The sequence below is a fragment of the Xylocopa sonorina genome, chromosome 4 (assembly GCF_050948175.1).
Source record: "Xylocopa sonorina isolate GNS202 chromosome 4, iyXylSono1_principal, whole genome shotgun sequence".
Classification (NCBI taxonomy): domain Eukaryota; kingdom Metazoa; phylum Arthropoda; class Insecta; order Hymenoptera; family Apidae; genus Xylocopa; species Xylocopa sonorina.
In genome coordinates this window covers 12094094-12106237 of record NC_135196.1, presented here as the reverse complement: position 1 = coordinate 12106237, position 12144 = coordinate 12094094, and the positions used below count along the sequence as shown (strand labels likewise).

Below are 12144 nucleotides of genomic sequence, written 5' to 3'. Positions count from 1 at the left end.
TGTCACTAATCTTCCTTGCTGAGAGAGCTGAGAGAGCCACATTTCGTGTGATTTCGTGTCGCCGCTAGGGAATTTTCCATTAACTCCATTTATTCCCTCCTATAAGGAAATTAGGAAACCTTGAGCAAAAATAAAAGTATGTACCTTACGAAAACAAGACTTTGAATATCGGAAACGATTCCATTAATATATAGAATAAAAATAAATAATTATTTTATTGACAAAAATTAGACATAGCATTAATGTATAGCACCGAAATATTCTTGAAAATTTGTTATTTTAAAGAGGTTAAGGTAACGCGGAAAATCACCAAAATGTAAACACTCGCAATGCTGAAATTTTTCTTGTGAGCAAAGATTTATTTACATTCAGCGTATTAACCTTAAACATATCTTTCACACTATTCCTTGTAGCTAAGATTTGAGGAGCGATTAAATCTCATCGTAGTCAAACGGTGACATAACCCTGTTCTCAATTGTAAATTTACATTTGTATGTTTTGTAAATTCCAAATTTAGAAAATCACACCTCTACTTAAATAGAGGAAATTGAAATTTTGATGGCTTTTTCACAATCTAATTCGAGAGGTAATATTATTTATAATTATATTGTTTCCTTTAGCGATAACTGGATTTTTACTTGAACTGATTATAGAATTGCAAAACAGAAAAATTTTAGAAGAATTACAACTAAAGAAACAGATGCTTTTAAAACAAGGTGTAGCACCTACACTGAGTACAACATTAACCGTTAATCCGACAGGTGCTCCTTCCAATCTGGTAATTTTATATTTTGTACGCATTACAAAATAAACTCTTATGCATTCGCTTCTTAAATATCTTTACTTAATAGCCTCCTACGCAGCCCTCTGATGGTATTGCAATGAGTGCATCCCAAAGGGCTGCCTTGCATAATGCGCACGCGGCATCAACTGGATATTTTGTGACACAGGATTCTTCTTTTGGCAATCTTATTTTACCAGTCCTTCCAAGATTTGATGCTAAATGAGTAAATTAAGTTCTGTTTACTCAAGTTGTAAATAATAAACGATCATACAGACTCTACATGTGAATAGTGTGATGAAAGTGATTTCGAATACGAGCTAAGTCATTTGTGAAGTGCCACTTTTATAACAGATGAAGCCACAGGATAGCATGTAGTGATTTTTTATAATTAAACAATAAAAATGGCCAATATTCAACTGCGCGAGTTGGAAGAATATTTACAACAGCTGGATGGATTCGACGAACCAAAAATATTACTTGAACAATATTCTACTAGCGCACATATTGCATCACACATGTTATACTGTGCTCAAATGCAATATGATGACATAGAAGGACATACAGTGGCTGACCTAGGTTGTGGATGTGGTATTTTGTCACTTGGAGCGCAAATGCTTGGAGCAAGTCACGTGACTGGTTTTGAGATAGATTCTGATGCGCTTAAAGTTCTGTCTAGGAACTGTAGTGAAATAGAATTGTTTGTAGAAACAGTACAATGCGATGTACTACAATATCTACCAGGTACATACAAGAATAAAAGCATATAGTATCGTTTATGAAAGTGAATAAAAATCTTTATATTTTATTATGTTGCAGCAAGATTTGAGAAATATTTTGATACAGTTGTTATGAACCCACCATTTGGTACAAAGCATAATGCAGGTACAGATATGAAGTTTTTGGAAATCGCGACCAAACTGGCATCAAATGCTGTCTATTCATTGCATAAAACAAGTACACGTAATTACGTTCTTCGGAAAAGTGCACAGTATGGAGCCAAAGGAAAAGTTATCGCGGAACTCAGATACGATTTACCAAAAGCATATAAGTTTCATAAAAAAGCTTCTGTAGATGTTCAGGTGGATTTTGTACGATTTGAATTAAATTAAATAATTGGAATGTTCTTATAAAACCGATATTGTACATTATAACTTATTACTCAAATTTTAATCCTTGCGCCAATGGTAATTCATTTCCATAATTAATAGTTACAGTTGTACGTCGCATATACTCCTTCCATGCATCACTTCCACTTTCACGACCACCACCTGTAGCTTTTTCTCCTCCAAATGCACCACCTATTTCTGCTCCACTGGTTCCGAGATTAACATTTGCTAATCCACAATCAGAACCATGAGGACCAATCCACTAGAAAATAAAATATTTTAATATTCTGAATGTCTAAATGAAGTCATACATTTACATGTATTCATAATTACCTGAAATACATTTCTTAAGTTTTTAGTAAATAGAGCACTGCTTAATCCTTGTTGCACATTATTATTAATAGCAATACCATCTTCTACTGAATTTGTTTCGAAAACGTACACGATTGGTGCAAAAGTTTCTTTTTGAACGATTTCCGCTTTAGGTGATAAGCCAGAAATAATTGTTGGTTCAACATAAAAACCGGCTCTGTTTATTTGTTTCCCACCAAATTCAATTTTACCACCACTTTGTAAAGCACTTTCTACTGCTTCCTGTGCAAAATCATAAATTCTTATATTATTATGTTTTTCCTTCTTTATGTTATATGAAGTCGAATTAAAATTTTCCTGAATATTTTATGATAATAAGATATGAAATTTAATTGTACCTTATATTCATCAACTGCATGTTGATTATGCAGTGGTCCATACAAAATGTTATCATCTAAAGGATCTCCTACGCGATCCAAAATACTTTTGTATGCTGCTTTTAATTTTCCTATTAAAATCACACGTCTTAATCAACAGTTTTTTCAAAGTTATTGAATAGAAGATAAAAGAAAAATGTTGGACTATCTCTCAAGTGCAAAGATCTGAAATTCATTTACCTAAAAATTCATTCTTTATTTTGTTGTGAAGAATTAATCTTCTAGTACTAGTACATCTCTGACCAGTTGTTCCCACACATGAAAATACTGTTGCTCTAACTGCCATTTCCAAATCTGCATCTTGGTCAACTATTATGAATATTAAATACCTCAATTCAAATATTGCAAGATTGATTGTAATGCAAGTATTGTAAGCACTCCTTGAATTTACCTATCGTTGCATTGTTGCCTCCTAACTCTAGCAGACATTTCCCAAATCTTTCTTGGACTGTAACAGCCACTTTTTTCCCAACATTAGTACTTCCAGTAAATGAAACAAGAGGTACACTATAAACAGATACAGAAGTGGCTATTACTGCATGATGTGCAAAACGAATTTATTTAGATTTATATGTTCTTAATTTTACCGTGTATCACTGACAAGAGTTTCGCCAATGTCTGCTCCACCTGTTATCAAACATGCAATAGAACCTGGTACACCATTTCGCTCTAACACTCTCGTAACAATTTTTGTGGTTGCAATAGATACTAATGGAGTAGTAGGCGCCCCTTTCCAAACAACTGCGTTTCCACAAACCATGGCTATTGCGCTATTCCAGCCATATACCTAAAGTAATGTTGATTACCCCCTTAATTATAATTCTGGACTCAGAAATAACAACTTTTTTAAAATATATCTTTACTTATTCTTTCCAATGATACTTACCGCAACAGGGAAATTATATGCAGAAATGACACCAATAACTCCAAGAGGATTCCATTTTTCTAAAAGTATATGATCTTTTCTTTCTGATGGAAATATACTGCCAGGTAGCATTCTAGATAAACCAACAGCAAAATCACAAATGTCAATGTATTCTTGAACTTCTCCGATACTTTCTGGTAATATCTTTCCTGTAACATTATGTACCAAAAATTAAATAAAAGAAGAGATTAGAGAATAGCAATTTATAAATAAACCTGGCATACCCATTTCTAAAGATACTAAACGTCCTAATGGTTTCAAATTATTTCGTAATTCGTCTCCAATTTGTCGTACTATTTCTCCTCTTGTAGGTGGTGGCAATGATACCCACTGGGGCCATGCCTTACGAGCTTCTGTAATAGCATTACTTGCTTCTTGAGTTGTTGATGTTCGAACTTTCGCTATTACTTTACCAGTTGCTGGTGAAATTGACTCTATGACCTGCATCATGGCATTGATAGAAACATTCTTTGTATTATTATCATTAATTGTTTTTAAAATATGTCCTTTTCAAATTTGTTGGATATTTAAAAAAATAAGTAAAATTGAAGAATACCTTGCCAGAACCTCCCCAACGTCCATCATAAAGTCCAGGATTTTCTGTTGTTAGCCCTAACTGTTTCAAAAATCCGTACTTTGGATCAGTTACCAAATGCCTAAATGTTTGTAACTGAGGAACGTAGATGGTATTCCTTGTAAATAAGTGAAGCATTGCCATTTTGTTGCCAACTAACTCTTTGCAGTTGCAACACGGTGTAAATAAACTGAGGGTTATCAAAATAACTTCGCTTATCAAGAAGATGGGGAGGGATGTGATAAGCATAAAAGAACAGTAAATACCTCGAGTATAATCAGAATTAATTCCTTTGAACCGTTTCGTACATATTACCAAATATTATAATCACAATATTTTTTGATAAATGTCGACACCGTGATATTCAAAATATATAATAAAACTTGCGAAATTGGTTGAAAAGGGGTAAAATACTAATGATTAAAATATTAGAAAAACGCGTTTTATTCCGTAACAATAACGACAGCGGCATTACAATGCGATACGGCAGTAATTTACAGGGAATCATAACGTTAGAAAAACATTTCGTCCTTTTGCAATTCACTATAAAAAAATGTTCAACATCCGCTACGAGGTACGGAGATACATTAAAAATGCTGTTTTACGTGAATTCATTGTTGAAATTTGATTAAACACGTCATCGTAATCCACCTTTGCGTTAGTAGCTGATTATTTCAGCCAGGTCGACAAAACTGATAGCATCGTAAATCAGAGATCAATTGGAGCACTGATCTTGTTAAAGTTGGTTGATCCTATATTAATATTTCCCAAGATTATAAATATCCATAAAACTATTCGACATATTTTTGGTTCAGTTTAACTCACAGTAGATTTGTCGAAATTTCCTAATAGTGTAGCTTTTTGCATATCGTCTACTCCTTCACAGCTTGCTAAAAATGTTGGCAGAAAATATCCAAAGAACCACTCTATGTTAACCGAGGCTAAACTATGGATAGCAGTTGCAATTTCGTCTGCCAATAAATTGTGCGATCTGCAAACAGATATTGTTAAAAAATTATCTTGGTAAAGCTAATAAGCTCGTATTTAAAAAATGTTTAACTAACTGTTGAAACAGAACAGTAAACAATGCTCTCAGAAATCTTTCAAGTAAATGAACTTTGAATACAGAACGTTGATATAATCGCCATCGTACATTCAATTGTTCAAGACTTTGTAAACTTTGACGAAATATGTTAACGTCTGGCTGAAGAAGGGCTTGACCGAACGCTTCTAAAATCGCAACTAATTCTTCCTTGTGTTCGATAGATTCGTCTTCGTTAGTAAGCCCAAGAGTACGCAATACAGAAGTATTATAAAAATACTGCCATCTGTGCATAAGTATACTAGAAAAAAGCTTACATTTATTATAATTATAACAATAGTTGAAGATACTGTCACTTCAACTAGATGATAAATATAGATGTTTTTAATTTTTCTGTAAAAAAAAAACTAAATGAAAGAAAGTAAAAAATGGCTAAGTTTTCATTCTTTAATAATATATTAATCAAATTTGGAGAAAATCGTATCGCAGATGTTTTATAAATAGCATTTTTTCTGCTCAGATGTTGCAAAAATTCTTTATCTGTAAAAGTGATAACTGTTATAAAGGCATTTAAAATAAAAAAAAACAAAGAACGTCTTCAAAACTTATGAAATAAATATTAAAGTCTGAAATATAAGTGAATCGACAGTATTTGTAAAACATTACAATTGCAAGGCAATTCAATTAATACCTGTGAAAAAGTTTTAACAAAACAAGTGCGGTATCCGGATGTGCACTAAGATTATTCCCGATGCCGGGCCACACTTGGACTAAACATAAATTAGTTACTGAAGGAACAAATGCTTTAAATGCATTACTTGGTGCTGATACAACCAATATTAAAATTTCTAATAATTTATCTAACGCAGGTCCGGCAAATATATTTTCCCTGCAAATATACGAAACAAAAATTTTAGATTTCTTTTCTGCAATAGGAACAGTAACAGTAGATCTCAATAATACAGACTAAGTGACCTACCTAGTATAAATGTGCAGCATTCCTTGAACTGCATTTTGAGTAAATTCGGGACCTAACTGTTGCTGTAACACTGAAAATGCTGAATGCAAAAAATTAAGCAAAACTTCGCATACATTCTGACATCTTATCATGTACGGCAACAGCTCTAAAGTTCGATTTATCATTGACCTCATACATGAGTGTAACATTTTTTTTATCGACGTAGATGAAGCAGAACAATCTTCTAGTAATTGAGTTAATGGCACTACAGTCATTGATATTGTGGATTCCGAAGGTACAGATTGCCCTTCTGAACCGAGAGGCGTAGATAGTGTCGATATCATTGTCCCTGTTTTAATTAAAATCATCAATTAACAATCATTGTTTGGTTAGCATGTATCTAAAGTTATTAATTTAGTATTTCATTTAAAAGTGTATCTACCTAATAATCGTTCTCTAATAGACCCATCGCCATGTGGCAGGATGATTGCATTCACTAATGCCCTTCGCAATACTTTTATTGTGTCAGGTTTTAAGAATGGATATGTTACCATGGAAATTAAATTTCTGAATGTAGGTTCATCCCATAAAATAGGTTTCAGAATAGCGGTGATGCTTTGGAAAAGATGCGTAGCGGAATGACTTAGGTTTGTTGGTGGGGGGTTATCACAGAATATTGTATAATCTAACGCGAAAATGCATGAATCAATACAACGTTGAGAAAACGATTCCTTTGTTTTTTCAGGTCTGTTCACTATCCAATGGCACCAAGCTTGGAGCGACGCTAATAACTGTGAATGACTGGTCAGAAAAATGGAGTACAAATATAAATCAATTGATATCGACAAAAGTATAAACTAAAAATAGTTTATTTGACAAACGTAACTTACACTTCTATAAGATCTATTACGATCGCAGCTGGTTGTAATGATGCTTTGTACAGCTGGTTTGTTTTAGCAAACTTACATGCATCTAATGTTTGGGAGACTACTTCTTCAGCTAGTACTTGATCAATCCTTTGATCATCCCCTGCGAATAAGTCAAGTTTTGCCATGAAATAAAATCCACTTTAATAAACTATAATTACAATGTTACTGCGAAAGAAGTAACTTACCGAGAAAAAGCGAATATAATCTAGCTAATGCTTGCGTGGTTGAAGCTAAGTCTCTTAAGTGTGCATGTACATTTGAGGCTTCTGATTCATTTAACAAAATTACTTGATTATTGGCAATGACTGAACCTAATTCTCCGAACATTATTAATCCTTCTCTCCAAGAACGGTACTAAAAGAATTTAAAACGATTAATACGCAAAAATAAAGTCCAGTACACATACAATTGATTACTGCTATACCAATAGCGTGAAGACTGGAATCGGTGAAATTTCTGCTACTTTCGCCAAGCATTCTATGTTACATCGTAAAAAATGTTGCCATTCTGTTTCCTCCTGTAACAAAATTGTACAGATCAACATAACTGTGAACTGACGATTCAAAGAAAAAGCAGACGCCATCAAATTTTATGAACTTTCTCACATTTTCATCTAAACTTTCCGTATCCAGATCTTTTAGCACACGTGTGTTAAGTTTAAAACTCATTTTCTGTAACACTTGTTCAGCAAGTGCTAACGCTACCGAAGAGTACCGTGATTGAGTGGTTTCTAACAGAGTAGTCCAAACATCCAAACATCTTAAATATCCGTTTACCGTTGAGCATTGTTGAAAAGTATGATGGCACAAGACTTCTAATAATGTATTTACCGAAAATTTCGGACACGTTTCAATTCTCTTTAAATGATTTGTTACAAATAATTGCAAGAACTCTGTTAGTTTCTCCATATAACTAGAAGAGTTATCAATGTTTTATTTAAATGTGTTATTAAATCATGAATATACAAAATATAAACAATACCTTTCATTTACTGAATCCAAACGTTCTAGGAACTGAAATAATATTACTCCATTCTGAAATATTTCTACTAGCAACCTATCGGTTACTTCGGGAGAACAAAGTGGTCGATATAAAAGTTCATTTATCGTGGTCACGGCTTGCACAGCCATTTCAATTTGTTTTCCATTCTATAAAGAAATAAATTAATTAGACAATTAATCTTAGGACAGTGCTCAAAAAGTTAATTCTTATACATTTACAATAGTCAATGTAGAATCCTACCATTGCATCGTGATACCTGGCACAAGTAAAGATAGCATCCAACAAGTTTGTGGAGATATGTTCTGATAATTCAATCCAACTAAACAAATGTGCCAACACATCAAGTGTTGCTATGCACACTTCACTAGTTCCTGTAGCTAGTCCTTCTACATCTAAAATAGTTCTTGCTGGAGCTACAGTTTGACCACTGGTGGGCGATGGAGGTGGTGTAACTGTTCCGGAACGACTTTGTAATTTTGTTGCTTCTTTCAAGAGTACTATATTGAAAGTAGAATTAAATTTTAATGTAGATGTAAATATTGTAATAATTTTTTAAACAATTAAAGAAACTGCTTGTAAATTTAAATGAAATGAAAATGAAAATTTATTAAGAAGATTGTACTTGTAAGAGCATCCAAAGTCAAAGGTACTTGGGCACTAAGAAATCTGAATAATTCATTTTTCCTCTGTATTGGTAAATCTTCTCTTGGGGTTGCTAGTTCTTCTGATGCTGTCCTCAAATAGATCAGACCCAATAGTCTTGTATGCTTGTGACTTAATAACTTTTAACATATGTACAAGAACATTAATCATCAAATCAAAGTAACTTATACAAAGATACAGTTTTATGCTAGCTTCTATACAAACCTGCAAAATATTTGAATAAAAATCTGGATAAAAATGTGGCCAATCATGCCTTGCAATATCCACAACTAGTTTAACAACTTTATTCCTTACAAAAGGAGCTACACCTCTTTCTAGTGACAATGTATACAAAGTTGATCTTGTAAGTGCTCTATCTTCCCATGGAAGTATTGGCCACCTTCTACCAATTGTTGTCTATAATACAATTTATTGCGTAACTAATTCAATTTTCCAGAAATAAAGTATTTGTTACTTACAAAATGTTACTATTACTACAAAAAGATTCACCTCCAATGTCGACAGAGCAAACATACTAACATAATGATTGTTAGTAGAGGATAAGAAATGTAAGCAAGGCCTCCAAGAATCGATTTGCCCAGAAAATTCTTGAAAGCTTTGCTCAATCGTACGTTTTCGTTCATTAGTAGTTCCTGGTGAGAAAAATTCAGTCATAAGATGCTCCAAATTCTGCAGTGCAGCTGCATCATTATCCTAGAAATTGAACGTTCACTTCGCAGTTTTACAATATAAAGTATATACAAAATGGTAATTATCCAAATGTCAATCAAAAGATAAACTTTTTACACATTTATAATACTTCTTTTAGTTTAGAAAGACATTAAGGGATACAGTTATTGTTTGGTCAATCCTAATTAAAAAATAATTTGCAAAGGTATTTGTTTAAATGCTAAATTTGCTATCATTTCAATGCTTACTACATTTATTCAAGTAAATAACGAACATTGTAAAAAGTATTTCAGTAATTGTTATATATTCAATTCAAAAGAATTAATTCATTATATTTATTATAATGGGTATATATTCTCCATCCCTCTCACTTGCTCTCTCTTCATCTTTCTCGCCTTCTTAAGCTGTTTACATTTTATTTTTGAAATACACTAACGCATAGTTAACATCAAATATCGTATACAATATTATTTAAACGTGTTGATATATATCTACGTTTCACGATATAACGTTATGCGTGCTTTTAAATCCAAATATAAAACGAATGATAATTATTTCACGTACCATGATAGCTACAGTCAAAGAACGCGTGTTGCTATAAATGCGCTATTGAAATATATAAATCAGGCAAGGTTGGGCTTTCAATTATCAAACGTCATGTTTGCAGCAACAAAATAATTAAAAGATTGAATTTTTTTCCCAATTCGCTCAGTGTATTGCATGAATGCAATTCTATGTGTACATTTCCGACATATATGAGTTAAGCCATTATTCCATTGTTATAAATGTAGCCAATCGTACGAAAGAACGAAAAAAGTAATCGTTCTTATTGACGATTACTTCAGGTTACTATTTCTACCGCGAAAAATAAATTGATTAGGATTCCATCTGTCACAAGCATTAAATGAATGTACTTATTTAAATATTAGATCTGTCGATAAAATAAAAAATGTTCCATCTTCTATACTTCATCTGTTCTATTCTATTAACAGCGTTGATATCTTCAAATGCAGATTTTTGCTGCGTTACTGTTGCTTCGTCTATATTTGTAATGAATATCATTTGTAACATTGTAATAATAACAAAATGGAACGTAAAGCAATCCTTCAACTATATTCTTAACTATATCGAGCAACCAATTATAGTAAATTAATTATAAGATTACAATAAAACTTAAGTTTTATCTAATACATATAGTTATAATATAATATTTCTTCTACCTATCGATGCAATTAAACAGTCTAAGGTATATTTATATAAAAATATAACAATTCCCCTGAAAATAATGGATACTTAGTCAGATATATAGCCAGATAAATTATATCTCCCGCTTTAGAAGTAAGAGAGAGAAAGATATATTGGAAAGCTATAAGAAAGAGTGAAATAGATGATGGTGATCCTACTCTGTACCCTACTCTTAGAGAAATACTGAAACTGGTCGGTCATTAGTTTCACTACTTTCCGCAAAGATGGCGCTAGTAGTTCTTGAGTAGTTTACTTCGCTGTCGATAATTGTGTGCGACCAGTTTGAACACTTTTCACAGAAATGGCGCCATGGGTTCCAGAGTAGGGTCAGTAGCATTTGTCTCACACTTTCTTGTAGCATCTTTCTTCCTCTTACTTCTAAAGCGGGAAATATACAATACATTACAACAAAACTACGTTGACGGTAGTGGAGACGGGTATATAAAAGCAGTGCAAGGCAAGTACGAACCTTTTGACCGTTTTGACGCCGTGGCGAGAAGGTCAGGGTGAGGATGAGGGTGGTTGCTGCTGATGGCTAGGTGTGGAAAAGTCAAGGACAGTGGACACTGGTGGATGATAATGGACGATGGTGGACGACGGTGGAGTAGCCAAGTATAGTGGGACACTGGTGGATGATTGTGGACGATTGTGGATGGCAGTAGACGGCTGGATGATAACGACTTTTGCCTGCCGATTGGTGAGTGAACAAATTAAATATTTAATTATTCAGAAATGCATTATTGGGTCCCTGCGTAGTCACCTCCACGGGGTGGGCCTGGGCCCTTGGTAACGTTTTCGACAGACCGGTCTCTCAAAAACGGTATCAAGCTAAGGACTACATGCGTAGATTTAAGTTTGAAACTTCTTCTGAATTAAGTTTGAGACTTTCAATTGGATTGCAAATTTTATAATTAGTTAAGCTAGAGTTGAAGTTAAGTTAAGTTAAGTTTAGGCTTTCGCCGTTGGATCGCCGTTGGATCATCGTGGGATCATCGCAGGATCGTCGAAGGAGTTCACATTTTCAATTCTTTCTCATTCGAATGTTTGCATTTGTTAGTGCTACATGTTAGACTTAAGTAATGTAGAGTCGATTCTAAATTTTGTGAGTCCTTTCCAGGGCTTGGAATTTTTTTTTAGAGTGATAAGATTCAAAGTTGTGTAGTTCATATAACTGATGGAGAGATAACCATGCTGTGGCTACGCCACAATTAATTTCATCGGCAGTTCGTTTCCAGATTGTGGTTAAAAATTAATCAATTGTGGCTTATACGTCGAAAGAATTGTTATATTCGTTCGGAATTGGTCCGTTTTCACACGTGTTTGATTCTCTCGATAATATCAATCGCATTAGTGAGATTAAGAAAACTTTAAAACCATTATCTTGTAAAAGCAACAAGTATCCTGACGAACATTCAACTCTTGTTTAAGCGATTATTACGCTCCCATTAAATTGATAAATTGATTAAAATATTTTTGTGAATAATGCAGAGACTAATTA

The 12144-nt window shown here is 33.4% G+C and overlaps 4 protein-coding genes across 7 annotated transcripts; 2 read left to right on the top strand and 2 right to left on the bottom strand.

The window, feature by feature from the left end:
* Nucleotides 1–56: 56 nt before the first annotated feature.
* On the top strand, nt 57–1009 carry LOC143423229 (SOSS complex subunit C homolog). Of its 3 annotated transcripts, none has more exons than XM_076894398.1 (4): nt 57–293; nt 414–586; nt 654–778; nt 852–1009. In XM_076894398.1, the coding sequence occupies exons 2-4, from the start codon at nt 559–561 to the stop codon at nt 1005–1007; spliced, it is 309 nt and encodes a 102-aa protein (XP_076750513.1). In that variant the 5' UTR covers nt 57–293; nt 414–558; the 3' UTR covers nt 1008–1009. The 3 variants fall into 3 exon arrangements, with proteins under 3 accessions (XP_076750513.1, XP_076750512.1, XP_076750511.1); XM_076894397.1 differs by having other exon boundaries at nt 57–316; XM_076894396.1 differs by having other exon boundaries at nt 57–346.
* A 175-nt stretch (nt 1010–1184) lies between these two features.
* LOC143423228 (rRNA N(6)-adenosine-methyltransferase Mettl5) lies at nt 1185–1916 on the top strand. The gene is made up of 2 exons (XM_076894395.1): nt 1185–1525; nt 1601–1916. The coding sequence occupies exons 1-2, from the start codon at nt 1186–1188 to the stop codon at nt 1891–1893; spliced, it is 633 nt and encodes a 210-aa protein (XP_076750510.1). The 5' UTR covers nt 1185; the 3' UTR covers nt 1894–1916.
* Aldh7a1 (aldehyde dehydrogenase 7 family member A1) lies at nt 1557–4317 on the bottom strand. The gene is made up of 9 exons (XM_076894394.1): nt 4121–4317; nt 3789–4005; nt 3526–3713; nt 3227–3426; nt 3031–3146; nt 2820–2948; nt 2601–2710; nt 2224–2484; nt 1557–2152 (listed from the first exon to the last, which is right to left on the bottom strand). Exons 1-9 carry the CDS (start codon nt 4280–4282, stop codon nt 1940–1942), a joined length of 1596 nt encoding a protein of 531 aa, XP_076750509.1. The 5' UTR covers nt 4283–4317; the 3' UTR covers nt 1557–1939.
* Nucleotides 4318–4558: 241 nt separating this feature from the next.
* On the bottom strand, nt 4559–10176 carry Ebo (exportin ellipsoid body open). Of its 2 annotated transcripts, none has more exons than XM_076894391.1 (16): nt 9966–10176; nt 9222–9425; nt 8937–9128; nt 8692–8851; nt 8310–8566; nt 8049–8215; nt 7673–7979; nt 7492–7584; nt 7253–7421; nt 7029–7167; nt 6581–6939; nt 6160–6487; nt 5872–6069; nt 5203–5481; nt 4964–5129; nt 4559–4890 (listed from the first exon to the last, which is right to left on the bottom strand). In XM_076894391.1, exons 1-16 carry the CDS (start codon nt 9966–9968, stop codon nt 4813–4815), a joined length of 3099 nt encoding a protein of 1032 aa, XP_076750506.1. In that variant the 5' UTR covers nt 9969–10176; the 3' UTR covers nt 4559–4812. The 2 variants fall into 2 exon arrangements, with proteins under 2 accessions (XP_076750506.1, XP_076750507.1); XM_076894392.1 differs by lacking the exon at nt 9966–10176 and adding an exon at nt 9814–9904.
* Nucleotides 10177–12144: the final 1968 nt, after the last annotated feature.

What these genes read in the sequence shown, in the direction of transcription:
- LOC143423229 (XM_076894398.1), top strand. Translation starts at nt 559, where the DNA reads ATGGCTTTTTCACAATCTAATTCGAGAG. An exon ending in TTCACAATCTAATTCGAGAG is followed by an intron (nt 587 to 653) that starts GTAATATTATTT and finishes AACTGATTATAG; the next exon opens with AATTGCAAAACAGAAAAATT. An exon ending in CAGGTGCTCCTTCCAATCTG is followed by an intron (nt 779 to 851) that starts GTAATTTTATAT and finishes TTTACTTAATAG; the next exon opens with CCTCCTACGCAGCCCTCTGA.
- LOC143423228 (XM_076894395.1), top strand. Translation starts at nt 1,186, where the DNA reads ATGGCCAATATTCAACTGCGCGAGTTGGAAGAATATTTACAACAGCTG. An exon ending in TGTACTACAATATCTACCAG is followed by an intron (nt 1,526 to 1,600) that starts GTACATACAAGA and finishes ATTATGTTGCAG; the next exon opens with CAAGATTTGAGAAATATTTT.
- Aldh7a1 (XM_076894394.1), bottom strand. Translation starts at nt 4,282, where the DNA reads ATGGCAATGCTTCACTTATTTACAAGGAATACCATCTACGTTCCTCAG. An exon ending in AGGCAACAATGCAACGATAG is followed by an intron (nt 2,949 to 3,030) that starts GTAAATTCAAGG and finishes TATTCATAATAG; the next exon opens with TTGACCAAGATGCAGATTTG. An exon ending in ATGCAGTTGATGAATATAAG is followed by an intron (nt 2,485 to 2,600) that starts GTACAATTAAAT and finishes GATTTTGCACAG; the next exon opens with GAAGCAGTAGAAAGTGCTTT.
- Ebo (XM_076894391.1), bottom strand. An exon ending in TTGTTAAAACTTTTTCACAG is followed by an intron (nt 5,482 to 5,871) that starts GTATTAATTGAA and finishes GCTTTTTTCTAG; the next exon opens with TATACTTATGCACAGATGGC. An exon ending in GAAATTTCGACAAATCTACT is followed by an intron (nt 4,891 to 4,963) that starts GTGAGTTAAACT and finishes ATATTAATATAG; the next exon opens with GATCAACCAACTTTAACAAG.